General features: G+C 35.9%; 1 protein-coding gene across 1 annotated transcript; it reads left to right on the forward strand.

The window, feature by feature from the left end:
- The first annotated feature begins 20,692 nt into the window (after positions 1–20,692).
- Positions 20,693–22,760, forward strand: LOC145107723 (3-oxoacyl-[acyl-carrier-protein] synthase I, chloroplastic-like). The gene is made up of 7 exons (XM_079044674.1): positions 20,693–21,187; positions 21,253–21,684; positions 21,785–21,958; positions 22,036–22,149; positions 22,227–22,328; positions 22,413–22,479; positions 22,561–22,760. Exons 1-7 carry the CDS (start codon positions 20,732–20,734, stop codon positions 22,626–22,628), a joined length of 1,413 nt encoding a protein of 470 aa, XP_078900800.1. The 5' UTR covers positions 20,693–20,731; the 3' UTR covers positions 22,629–22,760.
- Positions 22,761–23,855: the final 1,095 nt, after the last annotated feature.

Below are 23,855 nucleotides of genomic sequence, written 5' to 3' on the forward strand. Positions count from 1 at the left end.
TGAAAAGAGGCATCTCTTATTCAGAAGTGATAGTCAAAATGAGAATATGGAGTTGTCTCCATAGGTGGAAGTTATATGTGTAAGATTAGAAAACTTAATGCAAGAAGCATGTCCAAAGCAATGTACTTTAAATATGAGACTTAGTTTCCATGGAGTTGATCTCCATTGGAATACCTTATAATGACTGTTGACAAGTCTTTGTGACTTTGTACATATTCATTACAGGAGGGTCAGTGCATATAAGTTTAAAATCTAAACAGATTTCAATAAATGATAGGAATTTGAAATTCTCACATTTTTCGATAAGGATTTGGGAGTGTGAAATTAGAATCATTGAAATTATGTTCAATTGGTTTATTTCACAAAGTAAGGATCATAGACAAACATAGAGTGCATACTTGGTGTATGGAAAAGCTATTGTTTAAGAAAAACATAGTGTACATGCTTGGAGCATGGGACAACTAGTGTTTTTAATTCAAGTATAAAGTTGATAAAACTGAAACAATGAATAATGAGTAATTAGTATCGTGATAAATAAAAGTGTTTATTTATATTCATAGGGTTTGATACCATATTTGATTCATTTATTCTTGTGTTTCACTTTGCATGTTTTGACTTCCAGAATAACTAAGTCGCTCTTCCTGAATGATTAAGTTATTCAAACCATCCACAGTCGGTCATATGTTGGAAGTAGATATGAATCAAGAATGTCATGGGCTGGTTTGTAGAGGTCCAAGTTGGTGGACAAAGTGGTGCTACAACACTCATGAGTGCTCATAAGTTCTGAGTATTGGATTCAACCCGCGCTCATTTGAATCACTTCATGTATTTTATCATGAGTGATCATGAGACGATAATATCTTATATTCTTCAAACCTAGTATGAGTTGTTACTATGAGTTGGTTATACATTGATTGCACGAAAACGCATTTGGTAACTCGATGTTATAAAACGTGCCTTTGTGTATGATTCAACAAGTAGTAGAACAAGCCATATGAGTCGAAGTTTATCCATTCCTTTTACCTTTGGGATAAAAGCAATATATGTGGGCCCCTCGATGATTTAGCGATGACACATATGAGTGCTTGGCCAAGCCAGGACTGATTTGATTTGTTCAATCAGTCAGTCATCATAAATCGAAAATCGGGAAACAACAAATGGACAGAGAGAATGATTATAATCCATGTATCAGTCCATATGATATCTAGAATGGAGGAATATATGATCCCTTATCTAATGGACAAGTCATTGACAAGGTCAGAGTTCGACAGCGGCTTTAAGAGCTACGATTGCTAGTTAGGTTTTGAAGTCATACTCAATAATAGTTTTAGACTTATCCAAGTGGGAGACTGTTGGATTAATGTCTAAGTTCATAACTATATTTGGTATGTACTTGACCCGACCCGGCATGGTCCATTTGGGTTGCACTTCACCGGCACAATTTATATGGATAGTCTTTTGAAAATAGTATATTTATGATTTATATTAATATATTATAAGTTCTAATATATTAATATGGAATCATATTATTTAATTAGTATTGATCAAGAATTAATTTAGAATTAATTAAGTGATCAAAAAGAACTAATTAAATATGGACTCTTATATATATGGAATGGGCCAAGTTCATTTAGGTTGGGCTATGCTTTCATGGATGGTCCATGGAGCTTTTAACCCATGGATCCTATGTAAATGAAAGGTCATGGGTATTAGGGTTTACATGGATGTAACCCTAATCCTCCATAATATATAAAGGGGTCCTTGGCTCACAAAATTGGCACAAGTATGTGAAAATAAGAGTGGGCCGATTTTAGTATGCATACATATTCTCTCAAGTTCTTCCAAGGTGTTTTGGTGATTTGTGATTCCATTTGAGGCTTCCACACTATTGGGGCTAAGCTCTTAAAGCTTGAAGACATCAAGCTACATCAAAAGGTATGTCATCTAACTAGAACTTTGTAGTATAGGTGCTTCATAATTTGCTAGTTAGGATGAAACCTTGGAATAGTTAATATTTGCATGTATAATAAAGAAAACATAGATCCAAGGTTTATAGGGTTGCATGTACACCATAGGAGTGTTAGAATGCTCAAAACCCAACACGATTTTCTTCCCTTCAGAAGCAATCATGCCAGGGCACAACAGAGACAGTTCGCTAAACCTTGATATGTAGGCATCGATGTCGGAGTTTCGGACAGTGAGATTCCATAACTCTTGCTCCATTTTCTGAACCTCACCACGTGGGCAGTATTCAGCCATCAACATTTCCTTTAATTCCGTCCATGGCATGGCATTAGCCACCGGAAGAGTCATAGCCTCCACATGTCCATTCCACCAGGTGAGAGCTTGATCAGCAAATGTACATGCTGCAAACTTCACCTTGACTTCTTCAGGGCATCCACATATCTCGAACACCGATTCAACCTTTTCAATCCATCTCTTCAGGGTTATCATTCCCCTTGTGCCATTAAAGGTCCGCGGTTTGGCGTTGGTAAAATCTTTGTAAGAGCATGTCTTGGTAGGTCCTTGGTTCATCCCGTTGTTTGAACTTCCGGCCCCCTGCCCGTTTCCTCCACCGTTGTTCCCATTGTGGATTTGCGCCATTGCTGCTGTGACTGCAGCAGATACAGCTGCTTGAAACGCAGCTGAGTTGATTTCCGATGGTGTTGGTGGTTGATTGTTTCCGCGGTTTGGTCTTTACGACATCTTGCTGTTATGGAACAGAAAGATGTTGAGTACGTATTGTATTAGGTTGGGAATTTCGTGAGTCGATTTTTGCATTTAAGTGATTCCATATATTTACACCAAACAATAAGAGTATAAAACACATAGCAGATCACAACATCACAAATAAACACATAATATTTTCCACTAATAATATCCGCACTTTGATACATGAAAATTTGGTCTAAGGAGCATACATAAGGGTACAAAGTTCGGCAGCATAACGAATCTATGAGTAGTGAAATCACTTAAACATGGAGTCGGTAGTACATAACATGGTAAGCATAAGAGAACATAGCACCAGTAGGGGGTCTACTGATCCGGAGTGCTCCGAGATGTGTCGGGTGGTGGGGCTGAAGATGTAGATGCGCCCTGAAGACGCGCCACTTATTGTTTTGTGGCTCGTAGTCGATCCTCCCAAATTGCTTGACGTACATGAAAGTTGTGGATTACTTCCTGATTTTCTCGTTCCGCTCTTGCCACTGCGGCTCGCATCTGGTTCAGCTGCTCGGCTGTGTCCTGGGCTAGGTCCCCGGTGTTTCGCAACCTCCTCATCATAACAGGAAGTGCTCGGTCAGCCGACCCTCCATCCCTCAGATCATAGAATTCCCTCGCCATGCCATACGGGGGTCGCTGACCTTGCTGCGTACTCCATCTCCAAATGTCAACTCCCCATGGGGGTGTAGGGCCATTAGGGCCCATCCGATGTGCTGGCACCTTAACTGGAAATGGTGGGTTGATGACTACAGACTCTGCGTCCGAGTCATCGTCACTACTGTCGCTAGATTCTTCCCCTACAGAGTCGGCCACAGGCTCTGCAGGCCGGGTATATAATTAAACCATTATTAATCCTAAGATATTTTTAGTTGTTATAAATATTGGGTTGATGTTCTCCTATTGTTTAACAAGAGGGTATGCCTTAGGTTTACTGACCATCGCGATCGCCCCAGGGCATGTGATAGTTGTATTCTGAAGAAATGTAGTTGATCAGGCTACATTTATCCCTAATACCACTGTAACAGTCCTGGCTTAACCGAGACGTCAAGTTTTCCCAATCATCTTCTTTGATTTGTTATTATGTTCATTTTTCTAAGTCGCACAAGTAAGAGTGTTTATTATTATGTTTTATTCGTTTTGTTCAGAGTTATTTAGTCCCTCTTTGGGTTTATAGTTGCATATCAATGTGTGGTTAGATATGCTAGTTCACTATAAACAGAGCTCTGATACCAACCTGTCACACCCCCAAACCAGACGGCGGAAACGTTCGAGGGCTTGTGTGACTTAAATTGAAATATCATCACAATGAATATACATGAAACATAACATAAACATCCCCATGCATTAATACATTACAACCGTCATTGTTCACATCCAGTACATTGTTTACATTACATAATCCATAGCATAAATTGTTTGAGAGTCACAAAACATAACATCCTAACACACTTAGTAATTTTCTTCAGCTTATCTGTTACCTGAGAATACAAGTTATTTTGAAAACGGTCAACATATATAATGTTGGTGAATTCATAAGCAGGTTTGATATGAAAATGTTTTGTGTAGTTGTAAAACCCAGAAAATCCGATATTTTCTAAAAAGACAATTGTTTACCAAATAGGTGTGATGATCCATACGTATATGTGTAAATGTTTCCAAAATGTATAAAAGTAGTATGTATCTCATAAAGAATTCTTGTATTATAGTTATCGAAAGTAAAAATGAATAATGTTATTTCCCCGGAAAAGCCGATGTTTTCCGATATAAACGTATAATTGTTTTGTTTTAATGTATCGTCACAACGAATGAATATGATTTCCCTTGATTACTTAGATGGTATTGGATCTCTATGTGAGTCGTTATAACCATGCATAATAATGACTATTTCGTCTGTCTTGGCATTCTAGTGAAAGCCGGTATTGAATTTAAGATTTTGTCACCCCAGACTGGCCGAGTCTAACTGTAGCGAACAACTTAGGTGTGGGGGAGTCACTCCCGTATAGATCTATACACAAACTCTCGCTCTCCCTCCAGGAAACTTTGATTATAACTACAGACTACGACCGACACTTATTGGTGTCGCCTGTTATTACTCACTAAATCCAAATGAAATTGAATAACCTTGTTTAGCGACCTGATTTATGTTTACTTGAATAAAAGGTAAGCCTAACAGACGAAGAGAAGAGGACTACGGGGGCCCACTAATCACGTATGTTATTATAGGTTGTCGAGTATGCGACGGACACGTTAGCCCATCACACATATGATTGATTTGGACCTTACTAGCAATGCAGATGGGCCACTACGACCTAATAGCATGTAAAAGTCATTGAGGGTCCATTAGGCATGTAATTGGGTCACCTGAGGCCCAATAAACTTGTGTATTTATGTTGGGCCTAAAAATCATGATATTGGGCCACAAAGGCCCAACAACACGAAAAGAGGGTATTTGAGTCCAACCATTGAAATGTTTATGATTTATCGAGTTTAAGTTCGTATTGTTGATATTTTTGTTGTCTACTAAATGTTTATTCACAATGTTTAAAAAGAAATAACTTAACGTTCGAATTATAACGAAGCTTTAGTTATATATATATATATATATATATATATATATATATATATATATATATATATATATATATATATATATATATATATATATATATATATATAATCATGCTTTATAAACTTGATATTTTTAACCCAAATATTCATAAAGGTTTATTTGGCCCAAAAACATATAGATTGACCATTTTGGCCCCTTTTTCTTTAAAAATGGCACTTTTAGTCCCTTTTTATGAAAATTGACATTTTTGGTCCTTAAACCAATTTTCTTGACATTTTCCACCCAAACTTTATTTGAATAGAAATTTTAGCCCAAAACTATTGCATTTGTCATTTCCAGCCTTTATTTGTAAAAAGTTTACATTTTTTGGCCCAAATTCCGTAAGTTTTATAGTTTTGACCCCAAAATCAAAAACTTTGCATTTTTAGTCCAAATTTGGTGATAAACTCATTTTTAACCCATGAAAAAGTTTATTTACATTTTAGACCCATATTTTGTTAAAATTTCAATTTTAGCCCCTCAAAACCTCATTTTTTTCGCAACCTTGGGCCCAAAACCCATTAGGCCCAAATTTTAAGCCCATTAAGCTAAAATTTATGTGTTTGACCCTTTGAAAAGTGTTATTTTCATAGAAATCAGCTTTTATACAAATAAACAACCTATAACCCTCATAAAACCGACAATTTACAATTTATACCTAATCTTTGTTATTTTTGCAAAAATGACACTTGTAAGGTTCTTTTGGTTTTGTTTTTCACTTTTTAAACTTAAGGACCCTTAGATCTATGATGTATATTGTTTATTAGGCTTTTGTTTTATGATTCTTTCACTCTTTTTGCTATAGATCTCGAAATATAACAAATATTACATATTATCACAACCAAAAACTAAAGAAAGCACATATAGCATGCAAACACACATAGATCATCACATAATACTTGTATTCTCCCCCCCAAAAACAAGTAAAAACCAAAAACAAGGGGGTATGAACTCACCTTGCTTAGTTGTTTCGATTTTGAAGAAGATGTGAAGAAGATTTTTGGTCCTAGCAAGCCTCCTTGAGTTGATTTCGAACTTAAGAAGCTTCTAAGGTGTTCATGGATTAAAGTTTTGTAAGAAAGAATTCTAGATGTTGTAATGGAAGAAGATGTTTGTGTTTGATAGCACTTACCAAATATTGACAACACTTGATGAAGATCCTTGAATCCAAGCTAAATTTTCGAGATTTCTTTGAAGGAAGAAGGAAGATGATCTTTGAGAGTAATGGAGAGAGTTTGTATAATGTGTGTGTGTGTTTCCTCTCGGCCGAAGATAAGAAGAGAGGAGAGAGGAGAGAAAGCATTGAAGTGACAAATGTCGATGTATGTTGGACCATGCATGTTTATTTGGTGTATAATAAGAAGGTGACACATAAAAGTCAACCCTTCTTATTCTCTTTTTTTTATAATGGGCCGAAAGAGAGAAAGAAGAGAGATGGAATGGGCCTTAAATGCTTGGTTCTAATAATAGGAGGCCCATTTTGATGGTTTTCGGCCCATTGGACCCTTAGGAGGGTTTACGGCCCAATTAGAATGAAAGAATGGGTTTCACGGCCCATTGAGGTTTATTAGGTTTGTTATGGCCCAATAAGGCCCATTAAGGTAAACCAATTCATTTTGGATCCATTATGGCCCAAAATGTTAAGTTTCATGGAAATGGGTCCAATTAGGGCCCATTTAAGGGTCCTAAGCCCAAAATAGTCAAATTGGAAGCTTATTGGTCTATTAGGCCCAATAAGGAAATCGTAGTCCATAATGGACTTAAACCGGGATTTTTAGGGTTTCCAATCTTTTGTTGACCATTGTGAAGTATTTGTATAGAGTGTTTGATGAAATTTTGTTGTCATTGTATAAACATCATGCATACTTTCAAGTTTTAGACACAAATGTTACTCTTGTTAATGTTTACAAAAACCTTAGAATTCCTAGTTGTGACAAAAACTTCTGATTTTCCATAACTTGAGGACAAGTTATGGAATCCATTAAAGGTCAATTAGATCATCTAATAAACAAATAAACATGTCAAGAAAAACTATGATCTAGATTAAACTCATATGAACAAGACAATTCAAATCAAACAATTTTGATGTAATTAGCCTAACCATTAAACTAATACAAAACATGAATCTATTGACAATTATATTTTGAATTGGATTAGAATGATCATTACCACATCAAAAACAGGTTTATAAGAACAAAAACAGCTTAGGGTAATGATTCTAGTCCAACTCCAGCCTTAAAAGTCAAAAATCTACACTCAGGGCCTCCTACTCGTCGAGCGTATGAACCAACTCGACGAGTATGATGAATTTTGACTTGGACTCGGCAAGCCCCCCAGTGGACTCGGCGAGTCCACTGCCCAGAAAGCCAGATTTTTGAGTTTTTCAACAATTGCATCAAGTATAACTAAAAACCAAGCCCAGACTCTGATACCACTGATGGGTTTTGAGCATTCTAACACTCTTATGGTATACATGCAACCCTATAAACCTTGGATCTATGTTTTCTCTATTATACATGCAAATATTCAATATTCCAAGGTTTCATCCTAACTAGCATAATATGAAGTATATACAATACAAGAATATAGTAGAATGACATAACTTTTGATGGAGCTTGTAGTCTTGAACCTTTAAGAGCTTAGCCCCAATAGTGTGGAAGCCTCAAATGGAATCACAAATCACCAAAAACACTTGGAAAACTTGAGAGAATAGAAAGCACTTCTAGAAATCGGCCCACCCTTTGTACTCACACACTAGTGTCATTTCATGTGCCAAAGACTTCTTTATATAGTATGGAGGATTAGGGTTACATTCATATAAACCCTAATACCCATGACCTTTCATTTCCATAGGATCCATGGGTTAAAAACTCCATGGACTATCCATGCAAGCTTAGCCCAACCTAAATGAACTTGACCCATTCTATATATATATATATATATATATATATATATATATATATATATATATATATATATATATATATATATATATATATAAGAGTCCATATTTAATTAGTTCCTTTTGATCACTAAATTAGTTCTAAATTAATTCTTGATCAATACTAATTAAATAATATGATTTCATATTAATATATTATAACTTATAATATATTAATAAACCATAGACATACTATTCTCAAAAGACTATCCATACAAATTGTTTCGGTGAAGTGCAACCCAAATGGACCATGCTACTCTCGGGTCGAGTACATACCAATAACAGTTATGGGCTTCGACATCTAATCCAACAGTCTCCTAATTGGATAAGTCTAAAACTATTATTCAAGTATGACTCCAAGATCCCGACTAGCAATCGCAGCTCTTAAAGCCACTGCCGAACTCTGACCTAGTCAAATGACATGTCCATTAGATAAGGGATCATATATTCATCTAATCCAACACATCTTTCATACTGACAGAGATAATTTCCGCTCTCAGTCGGGCTGGGTATTTACCTTGAATGGAGGAGCAATAACTTGGAAAAGTTCCAAGCAGGAGACAGTAGCTGATTCAACGTGCGAATCAGAGTACATAGCAACAAGTGAGGTGGCGAAAGAGGCGATATGGCTGAAAAACTTCATCGCAGACCTTGGAGTTGTACCGGCTATAAAGGAGCGTATGGAGATTTTCTGTGACAGCGAGAGTGCAGTTGCATTAGCTAAGGAACCAAGGGATCATGGCAGATCCAGGCACATCGGCAGAAAATATCACTTCAAAAGACATCGAATAGAAGAAGGACTCATCGTAGCAAAGAGGGTATCGTTAGAGGACAACCCAACAGATCCCCTCGCAAAGGGACTGAGTAGGGTTAAGCACTTACAGCATGCGAGGCGCATCGGACTGAAGGACGATATTAGTTTTAATGATTAGATAGCTTTTGAAACTTGTAATAGTTGAAATGTAATTGACATTTGATGATTAAATAAAATGTGTTTTTTTATTTATAAGTTATGTTACTATCTTGTGTCAATCATTTACTATTGATTCACTTTGCATGTTTTGACTTCCAGAATAATTATATTATTCAAACTGTCCACAGTCGATCATACTTTGGAAGTGGGCATTGAGGCAAGACTGTCATGAATTTGGCTTGTAGATTGTCTGAAGTGTATTAGACATAGCAAGGTTTGCTACAACATTCATGAGTGCTCATAAGGTCTAAGTATTAGATTAAACCCACGCTCACTTGTATCACTTCATGGAATTTATCTCGAGTGATCGTGAGACGATAATATCATATAAGTCTTCAAACCAAGAGATATGAGTTGTTGACTATGAGTTGGTTGTACATTGATAGTACGAAACCGCATCAGTAACTTGATGCTATAAAACGTGCTGTTGTGTACAATTTAATGAGTAGTTATTACAAGCATATGAGTCGATGTTTATCTGTTCCTTTTAGTCCTCGGTGGATTAAAAGCAATATCTTGGGCCCCTTGATGATTTTGTTTTGACTCATGTGTCGTGCCCGGTCAGAACTCAATTGATGTGTTCGATTAAGTTATATGTCAAACAAATCGAAAATCGGGAAACAAACTACTGGACAAAAAGTATGACGTTGTTCCATGTATTTGTCCGGCTGATATCATGAGAACAAAGGATTATATGATCCCTTATCTAAAATGGCGCGTCACAGTTCCGCAGAGGCTTTTAAGAGCTACGATTGCTAGCCGGTGTTTTAGGTCATACTTTCAGCTATAGTTATTAGACTTATCCAAGTGGGAGATTGTTGGATAAGGTGTCTAAGTTCATAACTATAATTGGTATGTACTTGACCCGAGAGTAGCATGGTCCATTTCGGTTGCATGTCACCATAACATTTGTAAGGATGAACTTTTGAGAAGAGGCTATTTATGATTTATTAATATGTTATAAGTTCTAATATATTAATATGAAATCATATTATTTAATTAGTATTGATCAATAATTAATTTGGAATTAATTTAGTGATCAAAAGAGACTAATTAAATATATGGGGATTGATTGTGTGAATCATTGATTTTTATAAAGTGGGCCAATGATCCATAATTCTTTAGGTTGGGCTAAACCAATGTGACAACCCATGGATACTCCATGGAGGTTTAAACCCATGGAGCCTAAGGAATATGGAAGGTCATGCACATTAGAGTTTACATGGTGTAACCCTAGTTTTGCCACATTATATAAGAAGATCCTAAGCTCCTAAAATCGGACCTAAGTATTCTTTGGAAGAGCTATAGCCGAATTTGGTGCAAGACATTCTCTCTCAAGTCCTCCATTGTTGGTGGTGGTGTGTAAAGCATTTGAGGCATCACATTTGGGGTGCTATGATCTTAAAGGTCCAAAGAATCAAGCTACAAGAAAAGGTATGTCATCTAACTAGTTTTGTTATACAAGTACCCATGTTTTGTATGCTAGTTAGGGTAATGCTTTGGAAAATCAAATTGCATGTATAATTAGAGAAAACATAGATCCAAAGCATTTAGGGTTGTATGTGCACCTTGAGGTTGTTAGGATGCTCAAAACCCATCATATGATACGTGTACAGTTTAAATCGAATAAAACATATATGTTTTGTTCATCCAATATAGATATCAAGAACACAGATAATATACACACATGCACGTAATTTATATTAAATACTTCATATCTATGTGTAAGATGAAAGTAACTATGCACTCACTTGTTAAAGTGATGATTCCAAACTCGGGTAGCGCTTCGCTTCTAACAATTCTATTTTCCTTCGACGAAACCTAGTATCATTACTGCTAGATTTTAGTCTAATATTTATAGTGACTATTTACGGGCGACATTGTTTTATAAGTGTTAAATAATACTTTTCAACCACTATGTACAGACAGGGGCCAAACATGAAACACCGGAGGGCAAGACCATTTTGGCATTATAGCACTTCTGAAATCCAACAACCCTATGTCGCCCTTCAAACCAGATTCCCCGTACCGCGAGTAGTTAAAAGATATAACACTTTGCATATTATATTTTATAATATATACATTTTTTATAAGTTCATAATAACGATACTGAACTTAAACATAAGCTATACTTAAAGTAGGGTAAGCATAACTCACTTATCGGGAGGTTTCGCTAGGAACCGGGCTCTGCTGGGGCAGAACTTCCGAGCCAAAAATCTCTTTTTCTCGTAGCCTTTTGGCGCTTCGGGACTCGCCTCTAGCACTTGGGAAGTGCTAAAGCTTGGGAGGGGTTTAGAGAGATGTTTGAGAGAGAAAGAATGGGAAAGGTGTGAGTTTTTGGGGTGATTTGCACCTCTATTTATAGGCTGAGTCCGGTTCGAACGCAAGACATCCCTTGCTAAACGCAGGGCGTTCGTGGCCAGGTGTCACCATCTGGTTCCAAGCCGTGGTGAGGAAGCAGTGGCTCAGATCGCGCCACGTGTCGCCTCCTGGTTATTCAAAAAACTAATTATATTCTAAAATCCGTAATTTTTGCATACGATATCCAATTTTAACGTTCTTTATATCCACGCGTAGGTATTGAGATAGTCTACAACTCTCCTTTTGATTCCGTCGGCTAATTCTCGACCGATTTTAAATGTAACAATACGAGAAGATTATATTGTTAACGACCATGTAAAATTCATAACTTCTACATACGGACTCCGTTTTCGACTATCTTTTTATCATTGGTCTCCTATGCTAAATCTAAAATTCGATTTCCGGGTTGTGCACTACTATGCTAAATCTTAGAAAAATCATAACTTCCGTATACGAAGTCAGATTTTGACGTTCTTTTTATGCACGCTCTCGGTTTAACGTATACGATGACTTTTGTTTGGACCACTAAGGCTAAAAAGTAATTGATTAAAAATTCACTTTTACGTGACACGGTGCCGTGTTGGTTTAGCCATAACACTTCGACGGGTCATAACTTCTTCGTTAATAACTCGGATTCCAACGTTCTTTATATGTACGGAACCATTATGATATATACTATAACTTATTTATAATTATTTATTCTAAATAATCTTCTATCAAAAGGTCATTTTTAATGCTCATTGTCTCTGAATTGACTAGCCCTAATCTGCGAGCGTTACAGCTCCCAAGCCTGACCCACTCAGTTTCTTGTATTATAGGTAGTGACAAAAGAGCTCAGGAGTGTTGACCTGATGAGAGATCTATGGATTATAATCCATTAGAATAATAGATATTTGTAAGGCATGTACTATTTATGTTTATGCTTATGTACTGTATTGACAATGACATCCCAGCGTTTTTAATATAATTAAAATACATTTCTTTGGAAATTCATTAATAATATCTTTATCATATTTTCGGGAACAAATTCCGCAACATATTTCTTCAAAAGGATATTCTGATTTTCAAATAAAGCATAAAAAAATCGGTCTTTTCTGGTCATGAAATTGGACATGTCACAGTTGGTATCAGAGCATTAGTTTAAGCAAACTAGGAATTTGTAAGATTTCTAGACTTAAACTTAGAATGCTAAGAGATGATTATGAAATGAGTGTCTACTATATATAGATATGAGCACTATCTTATTTTAGGAACGATGCCTAAATTGCTTTTATGTTATTATTTGATCGGATCTATGGTCTATTGCCGACCGGATCTGGAAACTTTATGTGTTCAGATTTCTAAACGTTCGATTACGGTATTAGAACTGGTTATATGTGCCCTTAGGACATATATTAGAAAATCCATATATATATATATATATATATATATATATATATATATATATATATATATATATATATATATATATATATATATGTATATATATATATATATATAATATTGGTTAAACGTATTTTTTATATTACTATTTTTGTTTATCATATTTATTATAATTTCCATTTTTAGCGGTTAAACGTCTTTAGTTGTTATATCGACCAATCCCTTGCCCCCAACCTAAGAAGGTTCAGGGCGTACTTGACCTTCTGGCCATCCGGACATGAACAAGTGAAGAAACAATCCTCCACATCAGACAACCGTCTCATCACCACAATCGGGTCTGAGACCCCATCAAACTTCCGGGGCTTCGTATTGTCGAAGTCCCAGTACTGAAAACCTCTCGCTCTCCTCAAACCCCAATGGCAACAACGACTGCGGTAGCTGCAGTAACAACAACCTTATAAAGTGCAGCATAACGATCATCAAATAGCTTAATCATGGTGGTCTTGACCAACTTAAACAACTCTGGAGTAACCTCCCTGATTGCCTCAGCCTCTTCTGTAGCAATGATCCCACGAATCTCCTCTTCACTCAGACCTGCTCTCCCAGTGCCTCCGGCTCCTAATCCTGAACCTTCAATAGCAGTCATACTTAAAATACATCAAGGAAAGATCAGACATCACAATACAGTGCTCAACACACCAGGTCCTACTCCTATTAGTTCCTTAGCAGCCTCAAAACCTCCTGAATCTCATACGGATCCTGTGCTTTCAGTAGTATGGGCCCATACTACCTTCCACACCTATCCGTAGTTTATTCAGAATTCATCCCAAGATCCTAAGTCACTACACTAGACCACTCCTAGGTGTGCTAACACCCACTTCTCCTATGAGCTACAACTAACTTCCTAGGTACTCTTCCTAGGATTATCCTCGCTCCCGAACCACCGGTTCCTTTTGTGCATGCTTGTTGTACACCATACGAGATAAGATAGAATGTCGAACAATCGACTCTACCCTAACTCCAGAACCAAACAAGGAACATGAAGTAAGGCCAAGTCGATCATTCTAGGTCTATTCAATTCTGACGAATACAACTAATCAATATAGACGTAGCAATCACACAATCAAGTAACATATAACAAGCAACCCCCTATATCATAAGGCAATACTGAACTCATGCACTTCTATTCAATAGTTTCTAAAAGAACCTTATCCACTAGCATGCTTTTTCTAACAATTCATATATCAACAAAATCATAACTCAACAACCATAACAAGTATGAGTATTTTGGGAACCACTCTCCTGTTCAGGTTCTGGCTGACTATACACGCCGCATCTTCCTGTAAAACCAAAGTTAGATTAAGGTCCACGTTCCTGATCCCAAGCCAACAATCAAACAAGAACATGACAAGAGACCGAGCCCATGTCCCTAACCCAACCATTTGATTATAAATTATTTTTTCAAAAACATTTTGCAAAAACTCTCGGAGCCTAGTTTGAGACTGGATTTACAAAAGTGTTCCTCCAATTCGCTCAAACCAGGGCTCTGATACCAACTTGTAACATCTCATTTTCCACAACCAAAATTTTTCATTTTCATTAAGGTAAGGCTTCCCTATTTATAAACCCATTATTAAGAAAATCATTTATTCCAAATTACATTTATTAAAAATCAGAGTATCATAGAAAACGCAAAATCCTCAATGCTGCTGATTAGTGTGTACAGTCCCGCCTTCGACTTCCTATAGCCACCGATGATACCTGAAACAATAAACAACTGTGTAAGCATAAATCTTAGTGAGATTCCCCCAAAATACCCCATATGATGAACATACAAGCATGCATCGGGTCCACTCAACCATCGTGCTGGAATACCCAGGGTTTGTTGGCCTACCACCTCAATCCAACCACTCTTCCAGAGCCTCCGTGCCTACGACTTACAGCCGGCCCACACCAGGTATCTTGGCCTACAACACACAACAAGACCACTTGAACCCACTACTACCATACGTCGACATATAAACAAACAAGGACCAAGTATGCACATAATACAAACTGATCGCAATCATACAGTTAACTACTGCCTACTAGTCCTCTCACATCACACAGTCCCATTACCAGCTAATCTCCATGAAATGCGTAACGATAAGTACCCAGAAGTGAGATAGCCACCCGAACGGATAATCCTACTCTAGAGCCACAACCAAACAAGGAACATAAAATAAATCCTAGATCATGAGTTATCAGGATATCCTACATGACTACATACAATCCCTAGGTCACTCCACTAGATGATAACCAATAAGTACAAGTAGACATACAATTCTACAGATCACTACCGCATAACAACATTCTATATACCAGGATACAAATCTAACAGACCACTATGGCACAGTAACATACTCGATACCAGGATGCAAATCTAATAGATCACTACAGCTTAGCAACATACTAAATATAAACATACGAAATATCGACATACCAGGAATGGATAACCGTATATAATCAGACGTGAGATAGCCACCCGGACAGGTGATCATACTCTAGAACTTCAACCAAACAAGGAACAAGTAAAATAGTCTAGAACAAGAGTTCGCAGTCTATCCTACATGACTATATAAAGTCCCTAAGGCATCCCTATACTAACAGATAACCACAAACAGTGGGCCGACATTGGTGCCTTTGACCCACGGTACAAAGAGGCGAAACTCACCTGAAATGAAGAAACCCGAGAACATCGTGATACGCTCCCTGCTACACTGCTTGCTCCCGCCGATCCACTAACATCAGAACAATATAAAATCTTGATCACCTACTATAACCCTCAAGTTTGACCTAAATTCAAACTTGGTCAAAAAGTCAGTGGTCAACGGAGTAAACAAAAGTCAAAGTCCAAGGCAAGTTGAGTACGCCCTACGTACTCAACTTACGCCCCGCGTACATGGGATGGATTAGTACAGCCAACGTACGAAAATTACGCCCAGCGTACTCGAGCTGATTCCATCCTTTCCATTAAGCACTTAATCCCTTAAGGACTTTTCACCTAAACTCAGATCTAGCCTCAAAACATTGTCTTAAGTCATAAAGTTTCCACCTTTATGACTTTCCATGGCTAAGAAGGGTCCAAAAGCTAAAACCCTAACTTATTAATCCATTAAGACATCACAACTCTTGCATGGAATGGATAGAAGGACCAATATCACATTTTTATGGTTCCTAATAGCTCTACAATGGATAAAGTTTCCAACTTTATCCAATAGAATCATCCTAACAAACAAGATCTAGTCTTTAAGTCATAAAGGGGCCAAAAGTGCATCTTTTTTTAACTTAATCTATTAAGTCCAAGCCCCCAACCTTTAGATTTGAATAAATATGATGTTTAGATGTATAAAGTTTCCAACTTTATCCATAACAAGGTCACAAACTTCCAATATCTAAACTTTATGCACTTAAAGTGACCAAAAGCTCATAACACCCAAAACTAGCTAGACCTAACAATTTCATCATCAAGATTCAAACTTTATACCTCCAGAAGAAAGATCAAGGTGAAAAATGTCTGGATCTACAAGCTCCAATGCAAGCAACACTTATTAAATGAGTTCTTTCTTCTCAAAGGTGCACCAAGAACACTCCAAAGCACTTAAAAACATCTTCTTTTTGCTCACAAAGCTTAAACTAGGGTTAGGGTTTCAAGAGAGGGTGTTCGAGAGGTGCAGGCTGAGAATGGAGTGGGTTTGGGGAAGTTAATGAGCTTAAATAGGCTCAAACCAAGAAAATAGGGTTTGAGCACTGATCACATACGCCCAGTATACTCCCCGTACACCTAGCGTACACGGCTAACCCAAAAATCATCCTAACTTGAAACGGTCGTAACTTCTTCATTCCAACTCCATTTTCGACGTTCTTTATATCCATGAAAAGGCATCGAAGAGCTTTACAATATTATCTAAATATCTTGGACTAAAAACTTCTCGAATAAAACTCCATATTTCATGCAAGAACCCGACCTATGACTTTTCCCGTTTTACCCTTCGGCCTAAAACACAATTCAAAGGTTTAGATCTCATAATCATCATTGCCTCCTTCCAAAAGGTCTAAACATTACCTCCTTAAGGCCCAAAACCTTTATACAATCGACTTCCGGCCCACGACCGTGAAATAAGAAATGACGGGACACAAGATGTTATATTGTGTGTTTTTGTATTTCCTGTCATGTCAAAACTCAAAAGTAGATAAGCTACTTAAAATTAGAAACTTCTTTTAACAGTAAAAAGAAAATCTAATAAATCGTCATAACATGTTAAGTATAAATTATGAATTACAAAGCTAAATAGTACCAAATGAAGATATCTACAAACGTAAACATAAAAAAAAATGAAAATCATTTTAATTATTATTGTATGTAAATTTTAATTTTTCTTTTTTTATTTTACTTTGTTACGTATCTATCATCTCAATTATTTTATACCTCTTTAAATAATTACTACACAAATTGTTCGGGGAACTTCCGGATTTCGTCGCCAATTTGTAGTTAATGTCTGTCGCTACTCCATCGCTGATGAGTTATTTAGCTACGGAATAAAAGCTCATAAAACTAGTGGATTCCATCGCTCACGACATTTTTATCATTAGTTTTGCTGTTCTAAATCTACAAGCAAAATTAACAAAGATGAAATTCACTGTACTTATTAAATTTAAAACTCTAACTACTAAATTAAATAATAATATTAGACTAGGAAATCAAGTGTCAAAGTATACATCTATTTCGAAGTGTCAATGTATACATTGATTTCAAAGTATTAAGACCAATTTATAAAAATCAGATGTGAAAGTCTAATAAGTTGGGTAGGTTACATCCTTGGGTGAGTTTTAGAATATCCTTATAAATTTCTTGTTTTTTGGCCTCAATTTCTTCATGTTCCACCCTAACCTCATCCTTTATATCCTCATGAATACGTTCAACGATAACCTACAAAGAAAAAGACGTTGCTATTTGAAAAGGGTATCAACATTTTCAAAACCCCAATATAGAATTTCTGGATATATCAAGGCTATGAGTCCAACTGTAAATTGAAAAGGTATTTGGAATATTGTTAGCATTCACCATCATCCATGATGTGCATGAAGAAAAGCTCAAAGAAACGATCCCAAAAAAGATACCTAAAAATAGGTATAATGGAATTTCTGAAACAAAAACAAGGCATATGTAATTACTGGATTTTGTAACACCCAAAATTCAGAAAAAATAGCAAGTACAAAATTTCTAATAATTATTAGGTAAATACATTAAATACCTAAAAATGTAAATCAAATTAAATCAACTAATCCTAGCTATATTCCTAATTATGTGAAATCTATTTATAACAAATCAGATTCGACAACACCATAGTGGTGACAGTGGATCTCAACAATTCAGTTGTCATAAACTTCAAGGGATAACCACGTCAATCATACATTCGTAACTCTCTATTGCTCAAGATGTAAAAACGTTTTAGGATGCAATCAATAAAAATTACTTTGACTTTGGGAAATGCCTCTTAACTCTCAAGTAATCGAAAATCAAGAAGTTGATATGTTATATATATGAAAATGATTATGGTAAAGTTGAAGAAGATGTTAGATTAGAGGCTCACTTGCGATTACCTAGCAAGGTAAAATTGTAATTTTAAAACATAAGGATAGTTAATAAATGAAAATATACTGGTTATTGAACAAAAATCATAATCTGGATTAGGGTGAGGATTTAAACCTGAAAAACTTCATGCAAGGCTTTAATTTGCTTCCCACCAAATTTGATTTTTTTTACAACACATTTAGGTGCTGTTTGTTTTAGAAGTGGTTAAATGTCTTTTGTCTTTTTCCATGTTTGCGGAAGAAGACGTGCACTTGAGAAACGTCTACCCGTCAGAAGGGAAAAGTGCTCAAAAAGTACTTTTGTAGAAAAACAAACGAGGCCTTAGTGTTTTCTTTTAGTTAGATTACACTTGCATCTTTTGTTTACATACTACATAGAGAGGAAAAGAGAGAAGTGGGGTGCCATCTAACTTTGTCGTAGGGGTGGTGGCGGCGGAAATCGACGATGTTGGGGGTGGGGGTGAAAAAAATTGGCAATGTTAGGAGAAAATAGGTTAAAGAGAATGACATATTGAAATTAGGGTAAGATGTTTTCAGGAGGATAATATTGGAGGGAGGCGGGGGAACGAAAATATTGAGAGGGAACTGAAAATTAGCCAAAATATGGCTGGGAATAGGAAATTAGCGACGGGTTTTCCAATATTTCTGGAGTAGCATTTAGGGTTTAGGGAGACTTCTAATTTCCGTCATCGATCCCTAGCTAATCCGTCGCTGATTAGCTACGGATTTTTTCCGTCGGTGATACCTCATTTTCTAGTAGTGAGGTAGTAATGAGAAGCTTGCTCATAAAAATTGAAGGGTTTGAGATGTTGGTGCTTGCTCAATTCCTTTGCAGGTTTGCATTCTAATTTGGAAAAGGCCAAATTTTTTTGTATATTTGAAGTTGAGATGTTCTATACCTAAATCTTATATCAACAATGAATACAACCGTGTTTCATATGTAAAAGTAAGAATAATCTAACAAAAACTTACATTCCTTCACATATTTAAAAAGTTGAGGATGGAATGATTGCCGAAGTGTAAGCTCTTACCATGTTTTTACTAACTTTTAGTTTGTTAGTCAATAAAAAAACCATGATATGTTTCTTTTTTCCTTTATTATTTAGCTTTCCCTGATATTGATTTTAGAGGAAATCAATCCTTTTTGTATGACTTCAGTCACTGGTGTGTTATCGATGGATCAAGGAAAGGAGGTGTGAATGTGGTGTTTGTATGTTATTTTTCCGAATATTGATGTTGTGCTACGACTCATAAGACCGATGTTAGTTTTCCACTTCCAGTTTTATGTGTGCGTCAGCTGCAATGAACTTTTATTGTTTTTTAAATAGCAATGTAGTTTTATTGCTTTGTTTATAATGGATTTCTACTTTGATGTCGACTATATTAAAGCCTATGCATATTTGTATAGTAAACTTTCTGCACTTCTCACATTATTATTTGTAATTCTGTGATCTAAATCATATAAGTGTAAAAAAAAACCCGAATTGGGGCGAAGCCCAGACTTTTTTTACTAGTTACCAATTATGTTTTCAAGCTTTCACATATTGAAAGATTAGACCATTTATATTTGCAATTACTTTTCAGTTTATATGCTTTCAAAAGTGGTCTCTACCTCAATAATTAATTTATGTGTATGTTTTAATAATATATCTATGTTTACATACCACTAACTTTAATATATATTACGTTTTAATACTATAACTATAATTACATAATAATAACTCATATATATCACTAAAAAGAGAAAATGTATCTGGATGGTCTTATACTCTTATGTCAATCTGGGCTTGCAAAGAATTGACATATGCCAATTTAAATTGACAGATGCGATAGGGAAGGTCTTAATAACATCACACTAATTATAAAAAGTTGTATAAGTCATTGAAAAAAACGACTTCCAATAAAGAATAAGATGTATTTGGAAAAAAGAGTGGGGGTCTACTTAAATCTCTTTTTTACAATATATATATATATATATATATATATATATATATATATATATATATATATATATATATATATATATATATATATATATATATATATATATACACCACGTATGCATGTCCAATAACCATACCCTCTATCTTTAGACATCATTTTCTTGACAATGGAAGCTCAACATATTATTCAGTTAAAAAATCCCTCCTTGTTCCTGTTCCCCAAAAGCTCTTTTTCCACAACTGTCAAATCACCAGCACGCTTGAGCCGTAGATTCCGCCATGTATTATTAGCTTCCCACCCCTCTGCCGCAGCCCCTAAGCGGGAGAAAGATGCAAAAAAACGGGTCGTCATTACAGGTATGGGTCTCGTCTCTGTGTTTGGAAATGATGTTGACACATACTACGATCGTCTCGTAGCTGGGGAAAGCGGAATCAGTTTAATAGATAAATTTGACGCATCAAAATTCCCAACACGATTCGGTGGACAGATTCGTGGATTTAAGTCAAATGGTTATATCGATGCAAAAAACGACTCTAGACTTGATGATTCTCAACGCTATTGCCTTGTTGCTGGGAAAAAAGCTCTTGAAGATGCTGGTCTTGGAAGCCACGAACTCCTCAAGGTTTGTAATTTCTTAATGTTTTTTCATGTATCTAAATGTTTTATCGAATATGGGTGTACATGCAGATAGATAGGGAACGTGCTGGCGTTCTTGTTGGATCAGGAGGTGGAGGCGTTTCAGTATTTTCTGATGCTGTGAGGTGTCTCACAGAGAGAGGTTATAGGAAGATTACACCATTTTTCGCTCCTTATAGTCTAACAAACATGGCCTCAGCTGTTCTTGCTATGCATCTTGGATTTATGGGACCAAACTACAACGTCTCAGCTGCTTGTGCCACAGCCAACGCTAGCTTTTGTGCTGCTGCTAATCATATTCGTTTAGGGAATGCTGATTTGATGATTTCTGGTGGGGTCGATGCTGGCCTTATTCCAGTGGAATTGGGAGGCTTTGTTGCGTGTAAAGCATTGTCTCGAAGAAACCATGATCCCCAGACTGCTTGTAGACCATGGGATAAAGAAAGAGATGGGTTCGTTTTGAGCGAAGGTGCTGGTGTTTTGGTAAGCTTATTTACGTGCCATGTTTGATGAACTTATCCTTAATTTCAAACTGCGTTCATTTTAGTGCTTAAATGTGAATGTTGATTTGCGTTGTTTTAAGGTGATGGAAAGTTTAGAGCATGCAATGAAAAGGGGTGCACCAATACTTGCTGAATTCTTGGGAGGTGCCGTAAATTGTGATGCTTATCATGTAACCAATCCGAGACCTGATGGATTCTCGGTTTCATCTTGCATTCAAAGAAGCCTTGTAGATGCTGGTGTATCGACAGAGGAGGTACTTCAAATTTTATTTTAAATTTTTTTTCGTTTTATGGTCATTCATATATTAGATTTTTGAAACAAATCTAATAGGTGAATTACATCAATGCTCATGCAACCTCAACTATCATTGGGGATCTGGCTGAGGTAAATGCTCTAAAGAAGGTGTTTAAGAACACTAAAGGGATCAAAATGAACGCAACCAAGGTGAACAAGCTAAAAGTCCACTTTGAGTGCTCAGTTTCAGCAACATATTGACATTATTTTGTTGTTTTTGTGATCAGTCTATGATTGGACATAGTATGGGAGCAGCTGGAGGTTTGGAAGCCATTGCTACAATAAAAGCGATTCAAACAGGATGGTTGCATCCCACCATTAATCAATTTGTATGTGCTTGTTTATTACATTAAATTTTCTTTTCCTTTGATTGTTTCACTTTGATGATCTTTGAATCCTCATTGTAACCGTAGAACCCAGAACCTGCAGTTGAATTCGATACTGTTGCAAATCGAAAGCAACAACATGAAATCAACGTTGGTGAGTTTGTTTCCCTTTCTCCATGGTTCAGTTGCCATTTTAATTAATTAGTTCACTTATTAAAACTCTTTTTGGATGCAGCCATCTCAAATTCGTTTGGTTTTGGAGGACAAAACTCAGTAATAGCATTTTCTGCATTTAAACCGTGATATGATCATATTGAACGTGCACCCGATCTTAATTTGGAGAAACTACATTCCCTATAGTTCCATACATTTGACCAAATTGTAAAACCCGCAAACGCATCATCTCAATACTAATAATAGAATAGTTTTAATCTCCTTTTGTCATGTGTCACTTTAATATACATCCACATTAATATTATGTCATGTGTCAAAGAGACATATTATGCAAATCATTATCACAATTAATGAGTTTAAAGTTTTAAATAATAAATTTTAAAATCTTGATAGGAACATTTACTTTTTTTAATTATATGTTAAATTTGAAGTTATAACTAAATTTAAATTTTGATATATTTCTTAATTAATCATTTATTTAAAGTTATTTATTTAAAATAATTTATTAATAATTATAAATTTTTGTTATAAAAATTGAATTAATTTTATAACCGTGGTTTCCACGGGTTATAAACTAGTTACCAAATATAGCAGTTTCATGTGAATATTTTTTTTTTTTTTTGAAGCTGACCAGATGTCATGAACTCACTAATTTAACAAATAGCAAGTGGAAAAGTATTACGGAAATTTGAAATTGACAAAACACTTTTTTTTGAAATAGCAAATATATTAAATCAAGGCCCAAATCTAGCAAGAAGCTAGAGGGTACAAATAAAGATTACAAAACAATTAAATGAATTATAGAGAACTAAAGGGGTAGTGCAACTGCTATTCCCACTTATAGTTTCCCAATTTACCCTTCAGTTTTAACCAAAAAATATCACCAATTTGACATATTCCGCCCCTTTAACTGTATTAGTAAACACCTGTTGGAACAACCTTTCACACATCTATATGTATATAGGTTTTTTAATAATTATATATAGGTAAATGATGGAAAAATCAATCCATTGACCATTCATGATTAATTTAATTTAAAAAGTGGGGTAGAATGATGAGTTACAATGCAACCAATCTAAATATAACCTTGCAAAAGGATAATCCTCGAGAGGTTGATCCACACACAAGATTTTCATGTCCTTGATTGGTTTATGCTTCACTAGAGAGCATTCACAATATTGAATTTCATAAAATTCAACGGATTAGCATATTATTTTTCTACATTTTATATAACTGTTGGGGTTATTTTGTGTTGTGCCAATAATTATTGTATTGTTTTTTTCATCTTTTGTAACGGGCTGGGCCTGTCCACCCGATATTTATGTGCTAGGGTTAGAGTATAAATAGTACATACAT

Source organism: Lactuca virosa, chromosome 1 (genome assembly GCF_052849685.1).
Source record: "Lactuca virosa cultivar CGN04683 chromosome 1, Lactuca_virosa_CGN04683_v6, whole genome shotgun sequence".
NCBI lineage: Eukaryota > Viridiplantae > Streptophyta > Magnoliopsida > Asterales > Asteraceae > Lactuca > Lactuca virosa.